The sequence below is a fragment of the Astatotilapia calliptera genome, chromosome 1, assembly GCF_964374335.1.
Source record: "Astatotilapia calliptera chromosome 1, fAstCal68.1, whole genome shotgun sequence".
NCBI lineage: Eukaryota > Metazoa > Chordata > Actinopteri > Cichliformes > Cichlidae > Astatotilapia > Astatotilapia calliptera.
This window is the reverse complement of record NC_137422.1, coordinates 14,166,976-14,191,371: the sequence shown is the minus strand read 5'-3', so window position 1 is coordinate 14,191,371 and position 24,396 is coordinate 14,166,976. Positions and strand designations below refer to the sequence as shown.

Below are 24,396 nucleotides of genomic sequence, written 5' to 3'. Positions count from 1 at the left end.
CTGTAAAAATATAGATTCTCATGTGTGAGCATTATGATGATTTTAAAAAAGAAATGAAAACGATTTTTGGTACTGCAGTGCAGTGGGGTGCATCTTCTTTGCTTCTGCACACAATGCCTCAAAAAACAAATAAAGCAAGCAGCCCACCACTGATTTAAGACTTTATTCAGCTATTAAACGAGGGTTAAAATGATTCTCCTTTTAAAGATCTTTTAACCCCGCTTATTGTTCCAATTACAAAATAAAGGCACGAATAGTGAAAAGTGTTTTAAATTAAACAAAGTGAAACTAGTACGTTGTTGCCAGCTCTTGAGAGCAGTCCTACTCTTAGCGGCTAAGAGGATTAAGTTTGTCGCGCATGCTCTATAAACAGGGGTGCACATAAGTGGGCCGCAGGTGCGCATTCGCTGTCCAAATAAAAGACGCGCACCAGATAAGAAGTTGCAACGCGCGTTTGCGTACATATAAAAGGCACTGTTTTTGTCCGCTAGAGTGGGATTTTCAAGGCATATTCTGCACCACATCATTTGTTTGAAGCCAGCTTACCCCCTGCAACTTTTCCGAGAACACGCGCTTCTTTTGCGGTTCGGACTCTAACTGCGTGGAGTGTGAATAGTGGACCCAGGTGCAGACATTCTAAAACTCAAACTTAACTGATGATGAGCTGTTTATTAAGGCAGACAGAACAGTACAAAATAAAAGGGCAAAAACAATGCAAACTAAGCAATAACCTAAACTGGGTAAACTAGAAAGGAAGCACGAACTATGAAAAACCCTGGCAAACAGAAAAACAAAACTCTAAACATGGCAATGATAATGAGCGCATATATATGAAAACCTGAACGCAGGACTTGGCATGAGAACAACACAGACGATCCGACAAAGACTGAATGAGAACGCACAGACTAAATACACACAGGAGGCTAATGAGAGAAGTGGGAACACATGGGGTAAACAGCTGACACACATGAACATAACGACGTCCCAGTGGAAGAGTAACATTAGACACGATGAACAAAGGAACACAAGACCTCTTCAAAATAAAACAGGAAACATAAGACGCAGACATGACAACCTGAACTTGACAACGTAAGACAGAGACATGAAACACACGAAGGGCAAGGGAGACTTAACAGGGGTGGAAGACACAAGGGGAATCTAATAACAAAGAACTAGAACAACCTAGGCGTGATAAAAAATGAACTTAGAAAACCTGAAGGGCTTAAACATAAACTAAAACTCAAAACGCTGGGTCAAAAGACCCAGGATCGTGACGCAAACGCACGTACACTCCTGTCTATAAAAGCAATAAAATTGCAAGATGCCTGTTGAGATCAGTATCAATCAGTCATTCACAAAGCTCCTAAAAGTGTGAAAACAGGAGATGGCATAATCAAAGAGGTTGGCTGGGTCACCACATGCTTCCCTGGACTGTGCTCACACGAGTTTCACAACCTGGAGACCTCAGTGACCCCGGATATTACCTCGCTCTCTAAAAAAAAATGAAAATCTCTGGCTGATGCCCAAAGGATATGCTAAGATGATGCCTTCAGATACCCACCCCAATCCCCTCTATCCCTTTGAGACAGCATCATCTACCAGTCTAAAAAAGTCACAGACAATTTTGTGACAAGGTATTAGAAATGCATTGGCATGTCAGGCTCCATTCATGCATTCATTATCAAAAAGGTGAGGGAAAGCACTGAACGAAGCAGATAAATACACAGCTGGTGTACAAAGTACAGCGAGTCCCTGAAGTCTGCCTTATGGTAAAGGAGAGGTAGTCTAGCACGTACAAACTCAGGAACCTCAGTATGGTCTTTTTAAAGCATGCCGGTTATCTTTAGAAGGCTTTTGTACCTTTGGACAGACCAGCCCGCACACTAGCGTAATACATACCAATCAAGTATTTCTTTTTCTTTTTCCCTGACCTCATTACCCCTTTGTGGTTGTCAGATGTCTGTCTGACCTTGGTACCTTCATGTACACATAATCCCATCATTGATTGCTATTGTACATACTGTCTGTATCTTTGAACTCCTCCAGTAAACACCCCACCTCGACAAACTTCAGAACAGGACTTTGGTTTAGTTGCCAAAAGTATACAGAAATGTTTCTTTACCAGACTCCTTAAAAATGTAGCAATCCTTAATATCAATCCACATTTTCTCTGTGCAGATAAATTGATATGATTGTGATAAAAAGACGACTGCAGACTGTAGCCAGCCTAACTAAACAATGACTGGATTGAGTTTTACTAAAGTTCTTCTTCAAGAAAGTCATCTTGGGGAACATATTTTGAATACCCTATTTAAACAAACTGTAATCCTCTGAGGTCGAGGGTTGAGGTTGACGTTTAGGCAAACTGTAAACAGTTTCTAATGTGTTGCCATTTTTTCATCTCCCATGACTGATGATGATGATGATGAGCCCATGAAAACTTTGGAAAACAAGTTTCAAAAGGCAAAAATTCCATTAGTTATTAGGGCTTAGGGTACTTTTTATCATTAAAGATGCCAATGAAATAAATAAATGTCATATAAGTTATTAAAAATATTTTTTAACATCTTCTTTGGCATGAAAACATTTCCCTTAAAATCTTTACTCATCTTTTACATGTTCACAAATCTGCACAATAGAGCCAAATAAGAGTAACCAGCAGCATAAGAGTGTGAACATTATTTAATATTCAGTTGTGATTTCAATGTTTATGATGTTTATGAAGTTAGGGGGAAAGTAGAGTTATTCCCTACCCAGTTCTCTTTTATATTTTTCTATCTTAAACAAGATGCTGGAAAGTGAAAGCTTCAGCAGCAGCAGACTGATGACAATGAATGAAATTTGAATGCCAAAAAAGAAAAGAGCGCCACCTGCAGGAATTTTACAACAGTTTGCAAAAATGTTCAGACTAAATAAAGAAAAATCCACAACAGTTACAACACAGACCGACAGAGAGATGAGTGTTTAAACTTTATGTGCATGTGTGTGAGTATTTTTGTATGAATATGCAACCATTAGCATGCAGCATGTTGGCCACAGGACCAGAGGCAAAGATTAACAAAGTATCAAATATCAGGTCACATAAGATAAAGATTCAGATAAGCAATATACCTAATTTTATAATAATACAGCAACTATAAAAGACTAGACTAGTCGTTCCCCAAACGTTTTTCTTTTAGCAATGAGCAGTAAATGAGTGTTCCTGTCACAGGCTGTAATAAAAAAGGACGTAGTCACCTGGACTGGAAGTTCAACCAAATACAGGAGTAATTTATACTTGTATTGTTTCTGAAGTATGGAGGATTGTTGGGAAATTAATGCATGTATTTACAAAAATTACAATTTTTTTTTTCAGTTAGGAGTACCACCTGGAAATTTCAGAATTTTGAGTTTTTGGTTTAGACCATATACGGGGAGAAACAGATACTTTGTGTTTTGGTGCAGCTTTTATGCTCAATCCAGCATAAAAGCTGGTTTTTCATGACATATAAATGTTCAAACATTGCCATGAATCAGAGATGGCGAAGGAGAAGTCCTGTGTTGATTTGAGATGGAATGACCCAATATTCTGTGAGCAGAACAAGGATTGTGTCACTCATATACTCACTGGCCACTTTATTAGGTCCATTTTGATAGTAAAAGGCTGAACCCCCTTTTTTGCCTTCAGAACTAACTTAATTCTTCGTGACATAAACGAAGGTGCTGGAAACATTCCTGAGATATCCTCATCCATGTTGACATGATAGCGTGACATAGTTGCTGCAGATTTGTCAGCTACACATCCATGATACATATCCCATACCATAACACCACCAGCCTGAACTGTTGATACAGGCAAGATCCATGCTTTTATTTCATTTAATCTAAATTCTGATCCTACAGATTGACTGCAGCAGCACTCATCGGACCAGGGAACATCACTCCAGTCTCTGCTGACTTCTGCTGCTGTAACCCATCTGCTTCAAGATTCAATGTGTTGTGCATTCAGATGTATTATTCTGCGTACTTTGGTTGTAATAAGAGTTTGTTTGATTTCCTGTTGCCTTACGATCAGCATGAAGCAGTCTGGAAAGTTTTGTCTGACCTTTGACAAGGGTAAGGTATTTTGGGCCAGAGAACTCATTATGTAGTTCATCTTTTTGAACTATTGGTGTAAACCCTATAGAGAGTTGCATGGGGAAATCTCAGTAAATCGGCAACTTCTGAAATACTCAGATCAGCCTATTTGACACCAACAATCATGACACATTACTTTTCTTCACTATGCTGATTCTGAGCTTGAACTTCAGCTGTCTATATGCCTAAATGCACTGAATTGCAGCCACGTGATTGGCTGATTAGATATTTGCTGGTGCGCTTAAGCCTTCATTGATAACTCGAGTTTAACCACCAAACTGAAGGCTATATAAACAAGTGGTATAACTTTATTTGACTCCTTGACTAATGATGAAGCTTCAGTCAGGATACAAACCTTAAACTTGACATCCACCCAGTGAACAACATCCGCTCAAACAAGATGTTATGTTGTGTAGCACGTACCCACTTCACCCCTCACATGCCTCGTTAGAAACGCCCATAAGACTTTGTTATTCTCCAAAAGTTGCTGTCAGTTGTCTGTCAGCTACAATCTAGAGAGCACGTCCTACTTCGCGCGTTTCATTGGCGTCTCTTACAGTAGCTGCTGCTGCCGCTCTCACTGACGTGATTCCAAGTACTTGTTTTTCTTATGAATCTTCGCATTCTTTGAAACAAACGCTCCGCCCCACTCAGCAAAACCCTCATCTGCAACACTCCCCATTTTGCAGCAGGGCTTCACATTTTTCTGTCCAAGCTTTAAAAAGAGAGAGAGAGGTCACGATGGAAATCTATATTTCAATCATTTTAGCAAGTCTGCTCATCATACCGTTTGCACTCAAAACCTTTTCCCCCTATGTCTGGATGGACATCGTGTATTTCGGGGATCTAGTGCGTATTTTGGTAAAGTTTGTAGCGAGGCGCAGAAGGAGACCTCTCTTCTTTGTTTTGGACCGTTTTTTGGAGCAGACCGAGGCGCATCCTGACAACACGTTCATAGTGTTTGAAAATGAAAGCTACACATACGCTTGCACGGATAAGAGGAGTAACAAAATTGCAAACGCGCTACAGTCTCACGCTGGGTATAAAGGTGGCGACACCGTCGCGCTTTTTATGGGGAACGAACCCACCTTCTTGTTTACCTGGCTGGCTTTGGCTAAACTGGGCTCCCCTGTAGCTCTCCTCAATCATAACATCCGCACCAAGTCTTTGTTGCACTGCTTTAATTGCTGCAAGGCGAAAGTGTTGATAGCAGCCGCAGGTATGCCTCCATGTGCTTGCTTCAAAGCTGTTTTTGTTGTTGTTGTTTTTTTTATTTCTGCTTTTTCAGAAGCTCAAATAGTGTAAACCAACCTTTTATCTTTTGATCCACATAATTAGGTATTCAGTACAGATTTTGATTAAACCTAGCTGTAACTTTGAACTTGTGGAGTTGGCTTGGTTTTCCTTGCCTCCAACAAGGCTTTGCAGTAGAGGTGAGATCAATTCATATATTAATAGTACTGATACCAACGCTGATATTGGTCTCTGATCGATACTAGTGCAATAGGATTGATGCTTTGTTTCTATCCACTTCAGCCCTGAATTATGTGAAATGAAGAAAAATATACATCAAATGTGCTGGAAAACCTGGCTATTTTATTTGTAACCTACAGCACTTTTAAACAGAAGCTGACTTGAAATGCTTTAGAGACAGGCATGTTTACAGTCCAGGGCTAAAAAAAACCCCAGTTTCAAAACACGTGGAAAGCTGAAAGGTCTGTTTTGTTGTGTTAACTTATTATTGTGAAAATTAGAACCATTGAAATTTGTTCAAAATTTGCTAAATTAAAAGTTGATATCAGTATTGGTATCAGGATTACTGGCCCTGTGTTTGCTTGGAATCAGATCGATACCAAAGTTTGCATTATTGCACGACACTGCTTTGCTTGTCCTGCTTTGCCTTATGAATGTGCTTTATGTGCCTTTCCAGAACTAAAGGAGGCCGTGGAAGACGTGCTGCCCTCCCTGATAGAGCAGGGTGTCACTGTCCTCCTGATGTCCAAAAACAGTGACACGCCTGGAATCCAGAGCTTCTCTGATGAAGTCGAGAAGGCATCGGATGACCCCATCCCTCGATCCTTCAGGTCACACATCACATTCAAAAGTCCTGCAGTTTATATTTACACTTCTGGAACCACAGGTACGTGGCAGGACTTTGTCCTGTTGATCCCATTAAAAGTGTCGTTCAGTTTCAGAATTTTGCGGCTTGTTGTGTTTCTGTAGGTCTTCCTAAGGCAGCTGTGGTCAACCAGAACCGCATCTTAACAGCTCTGGCTGTGTTGTCATCAAACGGGGTGGTATCTAGTGATGTCTTCTATCTCAACCTTCCTCTGTATCACACAGCTGGATTTGTTGTTGGGTTCATTGGCACGATTGAGACAGGTGAGGTGACTGAGCAGTAGCTGTGAGTTAAAGTTAAAAATAAGACTTTGTGAGAGCTGGGTTCATCCTCTACTGAGATAACAAACGCTGTTTAGTTACATACATTTCAGAGTTTGTCAAACAACAGAGACATCTGCTATGTACAGAGGTCAACGTCACTTCTATTATTGACCTCAGGAAATTCCTATGCTGTCAGGGGAAGAAAGATATAGTAAAAAAGCTGTTGTGCATTCAAATTCAAACTGGAGCACAGCAAGAGAAATTGAATCTGCACTAAGGGCTGCACCCCTGTACGACCGTGAGTCCATGAAGTGGACTGCATTTGGGCTCCAGATGTAAGCCAGTAGTTTTTAATGCAAACAAGTCCAACAATCCAGATTGGTTTGCAAGAAAACTGGTTGCAGGTAAGGCATTTTGTATGTTAAAATCAAGAAAAATGAAGCAAAACCTGGTTTTATTGTACAAAAATGATTGGATTCATCTATAATTAGAGTAGGCCTTCACACAAACTTAGTGCATAAATGTAATGGACAGTTTTTCGTCAGATTCAGGTTCACATTGCTGCCATAAAGTACTGACACACAGTAGAATCTTTGTCTCCATGTCTGATGGTTTTATAGTTTTAATCCATGGATTAAGTGATTAAGAACATTCTCTTACTTGTACTGTAAAGCCAAATAAACCACCCAAATCCCAAATGGATTAGCTAAAACAAATGCATCATCACAAGCAGTTGATTTCTCTTGAACCACAAGTAGACACTGACTGCGCTCCCTGAAGATCATGCAGATCCATGAAAGCTCCTCACGTGAGCTGAGAGTACACAGCAAAAAAAAAAATATATATATAAAAGTATAAGTGAACTAATTTCTACTGAAATAGAAGTGATCTCCCTGCGCCATCTCTCTTTCTTGTTACCCTGGTAGAATCCAAGTGAAAGAGTCTTTTGTCACTGTGAACCTGTAATCTGAACAGATCCTATGAAACAGCTTTTTTTCCTAAATAGGCTAAAGTTCACAAAGCTCTTATATGTTTGACTAAGCAGCCACGTTGCACACTTATTAGTAAAGATTCAGCACTGCCCCGGGCAGTCACTGTTTTGTTATTTAGCACACGCAGTTATGCGGCACTGAATTTAATCCTATTGGATTAGATGGAGTCACTATTTCCATAATGACTTAATTGCCTCTCATTTCTAGATGAATTTGCATATGCATGCATTTATTTATTCAAGTGTAATAATGTAAATTTCTGTCTTGAAGGATCAACTATAATTCTGAAGAGGAAGTTTTCTGCCTCTCAGTTCTGGGATGACTGCAGGAAACACAACGTGACTGTTATCCAGTACATTGGAGAGGTGATGCGTTACCTCTGTTGTGCACCAAAGGTAAAATGATTCTAATAGGCGCCCACTTGTAACAGTTAGAATGTAACCGTGCGTTTGCAGTCAAAGCATTTTGAAGACTTACAGTATTGTGTAACTAGGACACAGACAGAGTCCTTGTGATCGTTTTTGTTTTCTTCCTGTGCAAAAGTCTCAAGCCACCAAAATGATTAGGTGCTGCTGAATAGGTGTATTTCTGATTTTTGCGGTGATGATTTTCTGTTGGCTTCATCGGGTGAGGGCCTCCAGCTCGCACTGGAAGGGTTCGCAGCCGAGTGTGAAGCAGCGGGAATGAGGATCAGCACCTCCAAATCTGAGGCCATGGTTCTCAGCTGGAAAAGGGTGGAGTGCCCACTCCGGGTCGGGGATGAGTTCATGCCCCAAGTGGAGGAGTATCTCGGGGTCTTGTTCGCGAGTGATGGGAGAAGGGAGCCGGAGATCGACAGACGGATTGGGGCTGCAACTGCAGTAATGCAGACGCTGCTCCGGTCCGTCGTGGTGAAGAGGGAGCTGAGTGTAAAAGCGAAGCTCTCGATTTACCGGTCGATCTACGTCCCTACCCTCACCTATGGCCACGAGCTGTGGGTAGTGACCGAAAGAACGAGATCGCGGATACAAGCGGCAGAAATGAGCTTCCTCCGAAGGGTGGCTGGCCTCTCCCTTAGAGATAGGGTGAGAAGTTCGGCCATCCGGGAGGGGCTCAGAGTAGAGCAGCTGCTGCTCCACATCGAAAGGAGCCAGCTGAGGTGGTTCGGGCATCTGACAAGGATGCCCCCTGGGCGCCTCCTGGGTGAGGCACTGCTGTCATCAAAGCAGAGGGAATCTAAAATATAAGACATATTTAGAGTTATGTATAAATTATTTCTTTGCTATATAATTCCATATATCTTCCTTCATATATTTGATGTCCTCATTAAGTAGCTACAATGTAGAAAGTAGTAAAAATAAAGAAAAAACATTAAATGAGAAGGCGTGTCCAAACTTTTGACAGGTAGGTCCCATGTTAGGTTTTTTGGTGGATTTTCTTTCTTGTTTCTCATGGGCATCATTTTCAGATAGTTCTGTTGACCTTCATTTGTCCAGTTCCCTCAGATTTTTTTTTTTAAGAACACACTGCACACCATCCTCAGATATGCCAAGATTTTAGCTAATAGCTCTTTGGGAATCCCGTTTTGGTTCAACTAAATAAATGGGAACAAACTGTGTTTTGTTTTTGTTTGTTTTTTTGACAGACTGCGAGTAACAAAGTACCTAAAGTTAGAAGTTATTAGTTAGGTTGTTTTGTCTACTCTGTGTAGAGATGATACTGCTTCATCCCTCGTGTTAGGTGTCCTTTTATGCTTGAATGATTCCTATGTCAACAAAAAAACCAAAAGAAAAACAAACAAAAGGAAAAAAAGAGAAAATGGTCAGGTATGAGGACTGGCCTGAAAATAAGTAGAAAAAGCAGCCAACGTCCAAACAAACTATACAAAAATGAGGGGTAGCTCGAGACTTTTGCATAGTACTGTATTCCAGTTTCTCCCGTGTTGTAGAAAAGCCTTCGCAGCACTGTTTTGATAATGTGATCGCTGAAAGTGGCAGAACTCGGCTTCTTAACTGAAACCTTATGAGGGATTTAAGGTGGACTTCTTCGTACTCAGGGGTGTTGAAACGTGAATAGATAAGGCCTTTAAAGTAATATTATCTTGGACAGCATTTATCTGGACTGTACCTGCTTTTAACATTTATATTTGATGCAATAACTTCAATATCTGCTGCTGAAAGTCACATTTGCAATCATTCTAGCGTCTGCAGCTCAAATAAACTCGCAGGAGTCGCTGGCTGGGATGCTTACGGGCACCACGCCTCGTCTCTCTCAGATACTGTAAAACTTGCTCTTCAAGACAGCTGCAGAGGCAGAATACTGGGAACTAGTTGCAGCAAGTTGCTGCTGAGGCCTATCCAGTCAGAGATAACTTTCCAAATCTGTACATTCCCAAAGCTCAGCACAGCTGGCTTACCAAAATAGAAATCGTTAAATCTCAACTATCGGGTTCCAGGTTTCTGCGCCAGTATCTGCGGGGTTCTGAACTGCAGAACAAGAATCAAGCTGTTGTTTAAAATATCACCACTAACTGCATGTGTTTCTGATATTTTCAATATGTATTTGTATTTATTTAGATCTACTGTAAACAGTCGTGTATGCCATTCAGAGTATCCAGTTGCATCACATGAGGCACAGTCTCATTTTACTGCGTGACCCTGCACGAGCCCGATGAGGTGGTTTGTCTTTATCTGGTCACCTCTAGGAATAGATGCTGGCCTTTACTTAAGACGGCCATATCAAGTAACTTTGCATACCGAATCTTCTTGTATCTAATTTAAGGGTCAATTTTATTTCAGCAAATGATATTTCTTAGAAATTACATGTACAGTACTTAAAGTGCCGAGTACTGTTGAATCCAACTGAAATTTTTTTGTTGTGAGTCGGATTCTCACATACTTAGAGATTAGGAATTAAAGGGCTTATTAGATGTCTGATGTCTTTTTAATACAAGACATCAGTGTGCTCATAAAGTGTGCAGTCTTCATTTCTATTCTAAAAGCCCTTAAAAATGTTTTTGATTAGTTTCTTTTGTTTTAGAGTGAGCTGGTACTAGTGCTGCTCTGTGGTTGATACATACATGGTGTATTTATCTTTTTGTATTAAGGGCGAAAGATCATCAAAGATGGCGATTTGCTGAGTGCCCATGGATACACACATTTCTCGGCTAGTTGTTATCTTACCCGTGGGGGGCGACCGTGGCTCAGGGGGCTCTCTGTCCTGGTCGTTGTGTCCTTGGGCAAGACACTTCACCTACAGCCTACTGGTGTTGGCCAGAGGGGCTGATGGCGCGATATGGCAGCCTCGCTTCTGTCAGTCTGCCCCAGGGCAGCTGTGGCTACAACCGTAGCTGCCTCCATCAATGTGTGAATGTGAGAGTGAATGAATAGTGGCATTGTAAAGCGCTTTGGGTGCCTTGAAAAGCGCTATAGAAATCCAATCCATTATTATTATCCGAAATGGCAACTTTAAAAACAAATTAACTAAGCTCATGGATAGCTTCTTGTATTTTGGATGTTTTCTTGAATTGGACACTATGTATTTCTACTGTGCTTGCAAAAAGACTCACATTCTTTATTTCTTATTTCAAACTACAGAAAGACAATGACAAGGACCACAAAGTAAGACTGGCCATTGGCAACGGCATCAGGGCAGAGATATGGAAAGAGTTTCTTAACCGCTTTGGGAACATTCAGATTCGAGAGTTTTACGCCTCCACTGAAGGAAATGTGGGATTTTTGAACTACGTGGGGAAAATTGGAGCTATTGGACGAGTCCACTTTTTTCATCAGGTAAAAAAAAATCCCAACAGCAATCATTCTTTAATGTTATATGTATGGAACGTTTTCAGATTTACTAAATATTTAACAGATTGTCTATTAAAATAATTAATCTTTGAAAAGCGTGCAAGCAAACCTGACAGATTAGCACGTGTTATAAATTATCTTGATTTTATGAACTATTGAAAGTATTTTCTTTATTGCAAAAAGAGATATTATGTGCGTAGATAGTACTTTTTATGTTGGTTTAATATTGTATTGAACACATATTATCATGTTCGTCCTGTAGAAGCTGTTCCCTTATACCCTTGTTAAGTATGACACAGAGCGAGATGAGCCAGTACGAGATGCTAACGGCCTCTGCATTGAGTCGCGCAAAGGTAAAGAATAACTGCAGTTCTTCTTTCGAATGGCACATCCATCCATTAATTCATCCGCAATGGAACCTGGACTCTGTCCCAGCAGACACAAACTCTCTGCAAGTTACGTGCATCTTCTTCACTTTTCTTTTTTAAAGGTGAACCAGGACTGCTGGTGTCAAAGATTACAAACTTGGCCCCATTTTCTGGCTACGCGCAGAATGAAGAACAAACTGAGCGGAAGAGACTTCACAATGTTCTCAAGAAGGGCGATCTTTATTTCAACACGGGAGACCTGATGAGGATCGACAAAGATAACTTTATTTACTTCCAGGATCGAGTAGGTGACACATTCAGGTACTGAACCCACCATGATTTCATTTGGAAAATTATTTTTGTTTACAGAACTAATTTTCAGGTTCATGCTGAAGCATTAGCCTTATTATTTAATTACAAATGAGACTTCAACAAATGGATGAAACCTGAAGAGGTGGCTGACTTTCCACTGCTAAAAGCATAAAATGCTTAATTCTAACGGGCTTTATTAGACACAGTGAGTGAAATAATTATTTGATTCTTTGCTAAATTTGTTAAGTTGGCTCGTTTAAAAGAAGAAAAAAAAAAAGAGAAATAGAAGAGTCTCAATTTTTTCATGGTATTTTCATTTTAATGGAGAAACCAGAATACCAGGCAACTATAGGGAAAAAAAAAAAAAGGTAAAAATTGATTTTCATGTCTAAATTGGGCTTTAGTATTTGGTGGAGTAACCCTAGTTGCCAACCTACAGTGAGATGTTTCATGGATGATGAGATCTAGATTTTGTGGCACATGGCCCTGTACATTTGCCCTTCAGTGTGGTGAAGTTAGCAGCAAAACTGTCCTAAAGCATAATGTATCCACCTTCCCTGCTTGACTGTGGGGATGGTGTTCTTTGGCTCAGATTCAGTGTTTCTCTTCCGTCAAACATAACTGGTCAAGTTCATGCCAAAGAGTTCAATATTGGTTTTATCGGCTCACAGAACATTCACCCAAGCCTTCTCCTAGTCATTTAGTCATTGTTTACTGGAAAACTTAAAATGGTCCTGTACATGTGCCTTCTTGAGCGGGCACTGTAGGATGTCAGTCTATTATGGTGCAGTGTGTGACTGTGTTCCCAGATGTCTTCAGATCATTAAGAAGCTCCTCCTGTGCAGTTTTGGACTAATCCTCCACCTTTCTCAGGACCGTCCTCATCCCACAAGGCATAATCTTGCATGGTGCTGCAAATCAAGGACGACAGATGATCATTTCATGTTTCTTCCATTTCTGAATAATTGCAGCAGCAGTTGTCACCTTCTCACCAAGCGTCTTGCTAATGGTCTTGTAGCCCATACCAGCTCTGTGCAGGTCTGAATGATGTCTTTGTCCAAGATGTCATTTAACAGTTCTTTGGTTTTGCTCATGGTGGTGGACAGGTTTAAATGGAAGAATTAGATTCTCTGGGCTAGTGTGCTCACACACATAGAACGAGTTGAGATCAGGCGTATGTGGAATTGATAGAATCAGTGTGTTCACTCAATGATGTTCAAATCAATTTCTAACTATTATGTAATGTGTTTTTTTTTTTTTGTTGCTTTTTTGTTTACATTTTGTCTCTCTACATGAAGCTCAAACTAACATTAAAGATTAGAGACTGATGTTTTTTTTGTAATAGAGCAAACTTACAAATTCAGCATGGCATCGATTAATTATTTCCCCCCACAGTATATATGAATATGAATGCTGCAAATGATGTTTATTTAAAAAGGAAAAAAGTTGAAACGAAACAATTTATTATCCTGGTTACGTGTTTTATAATCAGCCTTTTGCTGTGAAAACACAACCCATGATTCTTACACAGCGCTCTTTTCAAACTAGATTTCTTTTTTTTGTGTTTATTTTAATTACACAACCCGACCGTTAACAGTAATACAGCAGTTTTGTGTTGACAGCAGATTTACAATTGGTACAGTAATTGTTTTATAGGACATTTACTTGTTGAGAAGGTTTGTTCACAATACTTGTCAGGACTTTTTTTTCTACATGGGTGAACTTGCACATTTTAGTTTCGCCTCTGGTATAAAGAGCCCTGCAATAGACATGAAGTTGCAACTTGTGTGAGCCCACAGGTGGAAAGGTGAGAATGTTGCCACGACCGAGGTGTCTGACATCTTGACGATCTGTGATTGTCTCAAAGAAGCCAACGTTTACGGAGTCCAAGTGCCAGGTGATTGTTACTTTCTCTGTATTTTTTCAGCTCACCATGATTTCTATAAGAATATCATCACCACCTTTGTTTTGCTATGTAGGCCATGAGGGGCGGATAGGGATGGCAGCTGTCACTCTGAAGAAAGAAGTCCAGTTTGAGGGACGTAAAATATACAACCATGTGGTCAGCTGCCTGCCCTCATATGCACGTCCTCGCTTTATAAGGATGCAGGTAATTTAATTTTCTGTTTCAGTTTAGGATGAAACACCAGGCATATTTTAATTTTTGAAAAGAAACAGAGTAATCATTGATCCAATATTGATGATTTCTTTCTGTGTAGAGCACTGTGGAAGTAACTGGGACTTTCAAACAGATGAAGGTAAAATTAGTGGAGATGGGATTTGATCCAGGACGTATCCAGGACCCTCTTTACATCCTTGATGATAATGCCAAGAGCTACGTACCACTGACAGCTCAGATCTATCATGCCATCATATCAGGAAGCACGAAACTATGAGCGGGCTCTCAGTTTTCACCAGATGTGCAAGCTTTTTGGGTAATTGGTATTTTTAATGAATTAACTTCCAGCTCAGGGAAGAAACACACACTTTTCAATAATGCTCTAGTTGGTTAAATCACATTTTTTAAGGCAGCACGTGGGACTCTGTGTACAAGGGGCGGGGTTTGTCACACTATAAATGTGTATTTACTCGCACGCTGACTTCTGTTTATGCATGTACTTTTTTTTCAGTGTTGTGTTCATGTGTTATGGTACGACAATTGTGGTGAAGAAACACTATGGATAGACGGTGTAGTTTACATACTTTATTTCATACTTGTTTTTTATGTACTTCACAAGAATTATTTGCTTTTCTTCAAGTGATGAGTACCTCATGATCATTTAATACTTACAAAATTATATATTAAGGGGAATGATATTAATGCATTTTATAATAATGTGTCAGTAACTGTAAATGTGCGTTGCTTTCTTCAGAATTAAAGTTAAGCCAGAAGCAGTTTTCGTGCTTGTGCTTGCTCTGATTTTGCTCACTACAAAAATTTCAGATGTGACATGTGACGTGGAACAGTCACTAGGTGGAGACAAACACTGCCTGAGCTTCACTCCTCAGTGTGGTTGAAACAGAGTAGCAAATCAGCAGTCAGTAAATTAACTTCAACATCTAGAATTTACTCCCTTTCCTGACTGTGTGGGAACCACAGATCCTGGGTTATCCTCACGTTCAGCCACAAAATGTGGCTTGGGTTTACCAAATCATGAAAATCAGCACCAGACTAAATGTGGGGGAGGGAAGGAGGGAGGTTGTCTATACACATACATGCATTTCTGCACATTTTTTCTGAAAATGGAGAAGTACCATTTTCAAGGACAGGATGGGTGAAAAAGCAGCCAATGCTTTATTACTGTGTAACTGTTGTGTAATGTTTTTTCTGCCTTATCTGCTTTTATGTTTTTATGATCAGTTGGTTGTGTTAAAGGAAGGTGGCTGGAGATCCGCACAGGAATCTTTGATGTAAATCCTCTGTTAATGTTTTCAGCTCATTATTTGGCAGCCACTGGACAAAACCCACTTGACCTACCTGTCTTTGCCAAGTGTGAAAATTGCAGAAAAACAAGACCATAATTATTCCACTGTTCATGTTACTTTTGGAAGCACTGGAGTGCAACTCATGGAGATCAGATAGTCCCGAGCTTGAAAGTGTTGAAAGGGGTGTTACACTTTCAGCTCATCCAGCAAAACGAGCTGTGGTGAGGCATCTAACTGTCTGTCCATTTGTAGTTCACAAGAATCACAAATATCACAACTAGTGGTCAGAATTTAACCAAACTTGCTCACATTAATCACCTAATGGGTTCTCATGGACACTGTGCTGAAGCTCAAGGTCACATTTATAATCTGACAATCTGATTACTTTGATCCGAGCCAGAGTCATCGAGAGTTTTACAGGCTTCATACTGACAAAGGTGTTATCCAACATCTGCCACACACACTAAAAGTAACATGGTTCAGACAAGGAGCCTTCCTGACACCTTTCTTTGAGTTACGACAGTAGCATTCCCTGTAAAGCCATTAGATTGACCAGTAATTAACAGATATTGTTAAATAACAGTGCACATAAGCATGTTTTCCGATGTTTACACTTTACACGTTCTATACCTGGCCCAGGTTTCAAAAATCCCTATTGTTTATGCATCAACTTGGTATTCCATTTGAATCATGGGTGGAAGTTTGCATTTGGTGGAGCACCATTAGAATAGAACCAATGTTTTCAGGAACTCGGGAGTTCCCTGACAATATCATGTTTACTCGTTTTCTAAACCCAGAAAGCACACTCAGGCAACAGTGTGTGAGATGCAAGTGTTTATTTAGAAAGTGCTGAGAGGAACTGAGAATCTTGGAAAAGGAAACAGTGTTAGTTTGTTCACGGAGATGGACTCATCTTACATCCGGAGAGGGAATATGCTGGTGTGCAGACTAGGTGAAGAATGACCAGGCCATTGAACTTTCAGTTGGTACCGAGTTCTGCAGATAATTGTAAGGCTGAGGTGTTTAGGCACAATACCGGCTGGGACCTGGAAGAGCCATGAGGCTGAACTGGTAAACCCTTCAGGTGAGTGAACATGGTGTGTGTCTGTGTGCTGTAGTGAAAAACAGTGAGAATACTGAAGAAATACAAAGGCACAGATGGAGCAAATCTACCATCATAGTGGACTGTACGATCTGACTGGGAATCACAACCACAGCCTAATGGTAGATAGGGGTGGGCAGATGGACTGGACTGGTCGCTTTTCTACTCTTCTGAGCACTCAAAGCGCTTTACACAACTTGTGCATTCACACCCATTCACACAAGCACATTGTTCTAAGCGCTTTCTAAGTAGCATTCACACACACTCATACTCCGATGGATGCATCGGAGAGCAATTTGTAAGACTGTGACCTGATCAGATATCACTGGACTTCTCCACTACTATGAAATAAAACATGTTAAGTAAAAAGTGAATTCTAACAGTTTGAAAGTCCATCCATCCATCCGCTTCCGCTTATCCTTTTCAGGGTCGCGGGGGGGGGGGGGCGCTGGAGCCTATCCCAGCTGTCATAGGGCGAAAGGCAGGGTACACCCTGGACAGGTCGCCAGTCTGTCGCAGGGCCAACACACAGGGACAGACAACCATTCACACTCACATTCACACCTAGTGACAATTTGGATTAATCAATTAACCTATCCCCACAAGCTGCATGTCTTTGGACGGTGGGAGGAAGCCGGAGTACCCGGAGAGAACCCACGCAAACACGGGGAGAACATGCAAACTCCACACAGAAAGACCCCGGCCTGATGGTGGAATTGAACTCAGGACCTTCTTGCTGTGCGGCAACAGTGCTAACCACCGTGCCACCGTGCTGCCCCAGTTTGAAAGTCATAGGGTTATTTTGATAATGCATTTTATTGGCTTATTAACAGATAACACCAGCTAGTTTGTGAAGAACACTATCTCTACTTAAAATGCTTGATATCATCCTATAAAATTATTATTTGAAATGATAATGTAACGGAGCGGAAAGGCTGATTATGCTTCCAAGATGGTTTGTGTTTTTTAAAAGGAAGGAAACCTTCCTCAAAGCGGGCAGAGCAGTGGAGCCGCCGAGGGAAAAGCACACGATACAAAAACTGTAGAATTAAAAATATAATTTATTATATTTAAATAGTTAAAAATATAAAATGAATTAAAACAACCTTGGCCAAGGGAAGACACAATAAAAATCAATAACACACAACATTAAAAGTCCAGTGGAATCCACCACGGCCTAAAAGTCACAGAAAACTAAGAGGTCCAGCGTAGTATTAAAAGAGGGAAACCCAGCGGAGTCCTCGCCTTCCTCCCCGCATTCCACGTCCTGGTGCACTGAAGAAAGGGAGGGGGCGGCAGTCACCATTCCTTTGGCAGTTTACTTTATAAAAAGGATAAGTCAAAGACTTACCCGGGTGGGCAGAGCTCTCAACTCCGCCCGCCGCTTCCTCAAACTGCAATCGGCACCGCGGTCTCACTGCTTCTGTTCTCCCGCAGTGCACGAGCTGGCTCTTGTCGTTATAGCCACCAGACTGCCGCTACGCGTCCCTAGTCGCTGGTCATCTGCCTTTTTTCCTCTGATCGTTTCCCCTTTCCAGTCGCTGGTAATCTCTCTTCCCAGTCGCTGGTCGTCTGCTCCATCTGATCATCTCTACTCTCTGATCGTCTCTCGCTCTCCCCTCTGATCGTCTGTGTCTTTCCTCTGTCTGTCTCGCATTCTCCGTGTTCCATTTGCGTTGAACACCGGCTCCAAACCTCTTATGTGTCCTTGAGCACTCTGTAAATTACCTTTTCTTTTCTCTCAGGTGTGTCCAATTAGTAAAAACGGGGGAAAAGGCGGAGTCTCTCCAGGACAATTTGCCGGCAACTAAAACATGCAAACTAAATAAAACACTGCACAAAAATATAACCAATGCATGCAATATAAAAAATAAATATGTACACTTCACATTAAAATACAGCACAGCAAAACAACGTCCGTCCTTCCCTGGATGACATCAACAGCATCTTTTTTATTTTAAAATTGAAAGAAAATTATAATTTGCCCCATTTAGATGTTTTAAAGATGGATTGCTCTAATACTTTGACCACCTTTTTTCCCTCGTTCACCACACTGTGCAAACGGTACATGCATCCCTGTGCTTAGCTCGCTTGCTACCAGTGTTGGTCAAGTTACTTGAAAAAAGTAATCAGTAACTAATTACTGATTACTTCCCCAAAAAAGTAATCCCATTACTTTACTGATTACTTATTTTCAAAAGTAATTAATTACTTAGTTACTTTTTAAAAACACGATTTACAACCTGAAGAGGTGATAAAGCGATAGATCTTTCAGCCCAATTCTACTTTTTCTACATAATCCCTCATACAAAATGTAATCAAATGGAAAAGTCTCTTTTTTTTAACTTGTTTTATTAGTTTTAATCTTTTAACTTTATGCATCAAGCAAAAATTTAATTATATGCAACATTCTCTGACTTGAATAAATTAGTTTAACATTTAAACCTATTTTCTGCACATTCCAGCACATAAAATAAAATATTTTTTGTGTTTACACTCAGTCTTTCAAATAGATGCAAGTGAAACACAGCAGAAAATAAATAAAGTCAAAGACTCAGCTGTCCTGTTGCTCTATTTTCACATGTAAAGCAGGACTACGGTAGGCGGAGGTTTACCCTGGTGCAGGTGTGCCGAGGTCAGTTGATATCTATCTATCTATCTATCTATAAAATTAAGAAAAATATGTATTTAAAAATTCTATTCCTCAGTTTTTTTTAAATACTTTACTACTGCTACATCGAGTTCATGTGATTCCTCCCCAGCCAAAAAAAGAAGAAGAAAAAAAGAAAGAAAAAGGAAAAACGTTAAGAAAGAGACTCACAAATCACAGCAGGCAAAGGGGGGTGTCGTCCCATTTTAACCCCTCGAACTCTCAAACTCGTTCAAAGTTCAGGAGGCGTAAACGGAAATGATCCAAGGGCTGGAGTCCGTTGAAAGGTGATGTATGAATCCAGCAGCAGGTCTGACATATTCGTCTTTTTTAAAAAACAAAAATGCTTGCATATATTTTGTGCACCGCGTTGGCAGTCTTGCCCTTACTGATTTACTTCCGGAATCCTTATTTTTTGAAAGATTTAACATACACATTTATTTCCATTTATGTCGGTATACGCATGAGTAGAATCAAGAAAAAGTTTTACAGTATTTTAGATCGTTTTCTAGACAAAGTGGCGGAGCATCCGCATAAGAAGTTCATAGTTTACGAGGAAAGCTCCTACACGTACAGCCAAGCCGACAGAGAAAGCAACAAAGTGGCCAGGGCTCTGTTAACGCATGCCCACCTCAAGCAGGGGGACACGGTAGCCCTCTTCTTGGGCAACGAGCCGTGGTTTGTATGGATGTGGCTCGCACTGTCCAAGCTGGGATGCACAGCGTCCTTCCTCAACGTCAACATAAGATCCAAATCCCTGCTGCACTGTTTCTCCTGCTGTGAAGCCAAAGTCCTGATCGCTGGCGCTGGTAAGCTGCGTAAATACTGCAGTAAGCTGTTGGGGTTTGTTTTAATGAAATTAACTTTAAACGTGCGCATATCTTTCGTTTTTTAATATCACGTGATCATATTGTCTAATTCATTTAAAAAGATCTTTTTGTATCTCTGACTATTTTTTTTAAATCTGGGAGGTTTGGACTGCACTAAAGTTGCATGGGTATATCTTATTAATTTCACCATCAAATAGATCGACTGTTTATTAAACACACATTTATGTAACCCTGTAATGACTGATCAGCACCTCTTTTCTTTTTACCTCCCTCGCTCTCAGACCTTCAAGGAGCAATAGAGGAGGTGCTGCCCACTTTGAAGCAGCAGGGTATCCTTGTGTTTATCCTCCGTGAGCACTGTCATGTGGACGGCATCGAAAGCCTCTCTGACAAAATTCAGATGGAGTCAGACGAGCCCCTGTCCCGTCAGCTCAGGGCCAGCATTAACATCAAGAGTCCTGCGGTGTATATCTACACATCAGGAACCACAGGTAACCTCGAGGGCTTATCTGGCCTTGACTTCTAATCTATGTTCATACAATTATCATGCAGAGGTTGAGTAAAAGGATGACAATAAAACTGTACTACATCTGCTCTTATAGGGCTTCCAAAAGCAGCTGTGATTAACCATGAGAGGGTATGGATGCCAGCTTTTGCCCTGACCTTTGCTGGTGTGCGCTCAGACGATATTGTCTACATATATCTGCCTCTGTACCACACTGCTGGCTTTCTTATGGGACTTTGTGGAGCTATAGAAAAAGGTAACACATAAAATATTACCAAAAAATAAAACCACAAATCAAGATTTCACCTGAATTTATTGCAGGTTAAACCAACATATACATGACCTCAAACTACACCCGCTTCCATTGTTTGTACTTTGAAGTCCTAAAGTTCGCCTTGCAGAGTTTACAACACTGAACTCTTAGCATGAAGCGGCATATTTGCTGAACTCTGTATCTTTCCATTTTTAGGCACCACTGTTGTTTTGAGAAGCAAGTTCTCTGCCTCCAACTTTTGGAATGACTGTAGAAAGTACAATGTGACTGTCATCCAGTACATAGGCGAGGTCATGCGCTACCTCTGCAACACACCGAAGGTAAACACAAGTTTAAGGTGTCTGTGAAGGTTCTCAGTCATCCAGGTCATCGTAGTCAAAGGAGCTTGCAAAGAAAAGCGTCTGGACTTCTTTAAGTTACTTGAAGACGTTTCACCTCTCATCCGAGAAGAACTGAAGAAGCTTCTCGGATGAGAGGTGAAACGTCTTCAAGCAACTTAAAGAAGTCCAGACGCTTTTCTTTGCAAGCTCCTTTGACGAGTTTAAGGTCATAATTTAGTAATGACGATATTGGGATATGCATTAGAAGCTCAAACTGTTTTAATGATTTCTACCAACCTGCTTCAGTCAGGAGCATTGTTTCTTATGGTCATTGTTTATGTTCTCACCTCTCCTTTGGCCTTCTTTTAGAGAGACAATGACAAGGATCATAAGGTCCGACTGGCCGTAGGGAACGGAATAAGGGAAGACACCTGGGTTGAGTTCCTGGAGCGATTTGGGAACATTTGTATCCGTGAATGCTACGGAGCAACTGAAGGGAATGTTGGCTTTATCAACTATGGTGGGAAAATTGGAGCTATGGGCAGAGAACATTTTCTCTACAAAGTAAGATGTAGATTGGGAGATATAACCATGTGAAAAAGAAAGCACACCCTCTTTCAATTCTAAAGATAATTAGTCCACTCTTTTTTACAACGTCATTCTAGGCTGTTGAGGTTTGGGAGCATTCATTTATGCATTGATCTATTAGGGTCCAATCACATCATTTCAGTGAAGTTCAGGTCTGGATTTTGACTTGGCCATTCCAACTTTTTTTTTTCTGTAGTTGCTCTAAACATTAAGTCTGAGCTTGAGGTGATTTTACTTAAACGTCTACTCCTGGGAAGACTGAAAACTGTTTTGATCTTTTGCCACTTGTGAATAATCTTCTTACTGCAGAATGATGGATTTCCGATTTTTGGGAAGTTGCCTTGTAACCCTTCCCAGACTGATGTGCAACCAAAATTGCTTCTATAAGATCACTGCTGATGTCTTTCCTAATGGCATCCTGTTAACACAACACTTAAGTGCTCCAGACCAGCAAACTGCAGAAATGTCTGCTTCCTTTTTCCACACACTGCTTCCGCATTTTGGCTGAATCTTTGTTAAAAAGATAATGACAATGTAACATCTTGTGTGTTGTTACTCGTCTGATGTTGTATTTACTTGATTGTAAAACCTATTCCAAACCAGATTAATATATTTTATTTTGTCTTGATGCATAAAATCTTTGAAGTGAAGAGTGGGTGAAATTTCTTTTTCACATGACTTTTCTTGTTTTTGTTTTTTTCAAATGTTTGCTGGTGTATATAGCCTATATAGTATATGCAAATTATATGACTAACTCCTTTTTCTCTTCAATGTATCTGTAAACTGTTTCAGATGGCATGCAAATATGCCCTCATAAGGTTTGACACAGAAAAAGAGGAGCCAGTCAGAGACTCCAGAGGATTTTGTATTGAAGTCCCAAGAGGTGAGCCTGTTTCCTAAAGTGCCGTCTTGACTTTTAAACTACTATTTAAACGTATACTGTTACTTTTACTCGCAGGAGAAACTGGTCTGCTTGTGGCAAAGATTGGAAAAAGAACACCCTTCAGTGGCTATGCCAAGGACAAGCAGCAGACAGACAAGAAGAAGCTAAGAGATGTGTTCGAGAAGGGCGACATGTACTTTAACAGTGGCGACCTTCTAAAGATTGACGACGAGGGATTTCTCTTCTTTCAAGACCGCATTGGAGACACTTTCAGGTCTGTGAAACATAATAAATGAATTTGACAATCTGGGTGAAAGGTCAGGACAAGGAGTACCAGAGAGTGTTTTTGCCTTAAAGTAGACATGAAACACTTTATTCTGCAATAAAAAACTGACATAGATGTAACACTGTCTGTGAAGCTAGATTTAAAAAAATAAGTAAAGCAGTAAAACCCTCATTTTGAGATATATCATTTCAGAATTACAGACATTGTGGTATTATATCTGTTACAGGTGGAAAGGAGAAAATGTGGCAACCACGGAGGTGGCTGACCACCTGCTCGCAGTTGACTTTGTTGAAGAGGCTAATGTCTATGGTGTGAAGGTGCCAGGTAATAATGACACTAAAAGCAAGATTATTGTGATGTATGTCTCATAAATATTACAAACATCTTTTTTTTTCCAGAATTCTAAGAAAAAAACTCAGAATTCAGAAGTTTTTTCTTGGAATTCTGAGATTAATCGCATATTTCTGACATACTGAGGAAAAACTCTGAATGTTTGGATTAATGTCTGGATTCTGAGGGTATTTTTTCTTCTTTTTACTTTGACCTTCACTGAATAGGACACGAGGGAAGAATTGGAATGGCAGCGCTGAAACTGAAAGAAAATATGGACTTTGATGGCAAAGCTTTATATCAGCATGTCAAAAACTACTTGCCCAGCTACGCAAGACCACGCTTCGTTCGCATACAGGTAAATAAAGTTCAAAGAATTAATCACATTAAGATATATCTGCATACATCTTAGCAATAATCCCGTAACCATTTCATTTTTCTCTGGCAGGATGCATTGGTAGTGACGAGCACCTTTAAGCAGATGAAGGTAAAGCTGGCAGAGGAAGGTTTTAACCCTGCTCTCATCAAGGATCCTCTGTTTTACCTGGAAGACAATAAGGGCTACATACCCATGACTCAGGAGTTATTCAACTGCATTGCAGAAGGAAGACTCAGGCTTTAAACGAGTTCAGCGCTGATTTTTTTATTGTCAGTCTCAAAAACATTAGTGTTGATTTATGACAAACAACATTTACATTGTGGATATACAAACATATAATGGCATGCATTTCATTTTTTTATATTTCAACTGTTTAGTCTGAAATACTTTCTTGTTTTTAATGATTTTTATATGAGTAAATCCCATATTGCCGACACTGTTATTTGGTGACTGTGTTGGTTGACTGTGTGCTGAAGTAAACTGCTTATCAATCAATAGGTGAATTATTGTGTGGATGTGAGGTACACTTTGTGCTGGTTTTGGGCTCGTCAGAGGAGTTTAGGAGCAGTGGAAGTTTCCAGTGGCGTAGGAGGGGGGGCTGTGTTTGTTACGGCAGAGGAAGACATACAGTTCACTCTTCTGCAGGTGGAGGGTAAGTGCTTTTGAGCTGCTGGAGAAACCTTCAGAGGGCAGCAGAGCTGGTGCCGACCACACTGCACCCACTGGTTACAGAAGCTGGGAATGTATGAAAGTATTGTTGCAAAATATGAGAAGTTGTAGAATAAAAAGGAACAATTTGTAGAAAAAATGTGAACGTGTACTTTGAAATTTCCACCTGTACATATTCTTCTCTACACACTGCACATGT

The 24,396-nt window shown here is 40.4% G+C and overlaps 2 protein-coding genes across 3 annotated transcripts; both read left to right on the top strand.

Moving 5' to 3' along the window:
* The first annotated feature begins 4,610 nt into the window (after positions 1-4,610).
* Positions 4,611-14,850, top strand: LOC113020177 (long-chain fatty acid transport protein 2-like). The gene is made up of 10 exons (XM_026163933.2): positions 4,611-5,335; positions 6,047-6,256; positions 6,340-6,498; positions 7,761-7,885; positions 11,066-11,260; positions 11,538-11,628; positions 11,766-11,964; positions 13,755-13,852; positions 13,935-14,065; positions 14,175-14,850. Exons 1-10 carry the CDS (start codon positions 4,858-4,860, stop codon positions 14,349-14,351), a joined length of 1,863 nt encoding a protein of 620 aa, XP_026019718.2. The 5' UTR covers positions 4,611-4,857; the 3' UTR covers positions 14,352-14,850.
* A 4,150-nt stretch (positions 14,851-19,000) lies between these two features.
* LOC113020161 (long-chain fatty acid transport protein 2-like) lies at positions 19,001-24,336 on the top strand. 2 transcript variants are annotated; one of them, XM_080288186.1, is made up of 11 exons: positions 19,006-19,420; positions 19,774-19,942; positions 20,245-20,454; positions 20,566-20,724; positions 20,938-21,062; positions 21,432-21,626; positions 22,443-22,533; positions 22,609-22,807; positions 23,046-23,143; positions 23,377-23,507; positions 23,598-24,336. In XM_080288186.1, the coding sequence occupies exons 2-11, from the start codon at positions 19,822-19,824 to the stop codon at positions 23,769-23,771; spliced, it is 1,503 nt and encodes a 500-aa protein (XP_080144312.1). In that variant the 5' UTR covers positions 19,006-19,420; positions 19,774-19,821; the 3' UTR covers positions 23,772-24,336. The 2 variants fall into 2 exon arrangements, with proteins under 2 accessions (XP_026019687.2, XP_080144312.1); XM_026163902.2 differs by having other exon boundaries at positions 19,001-19,942.
* The last annotated feature ends 60 nt before the right edge of the window (positions 24,337-24,396 follow it).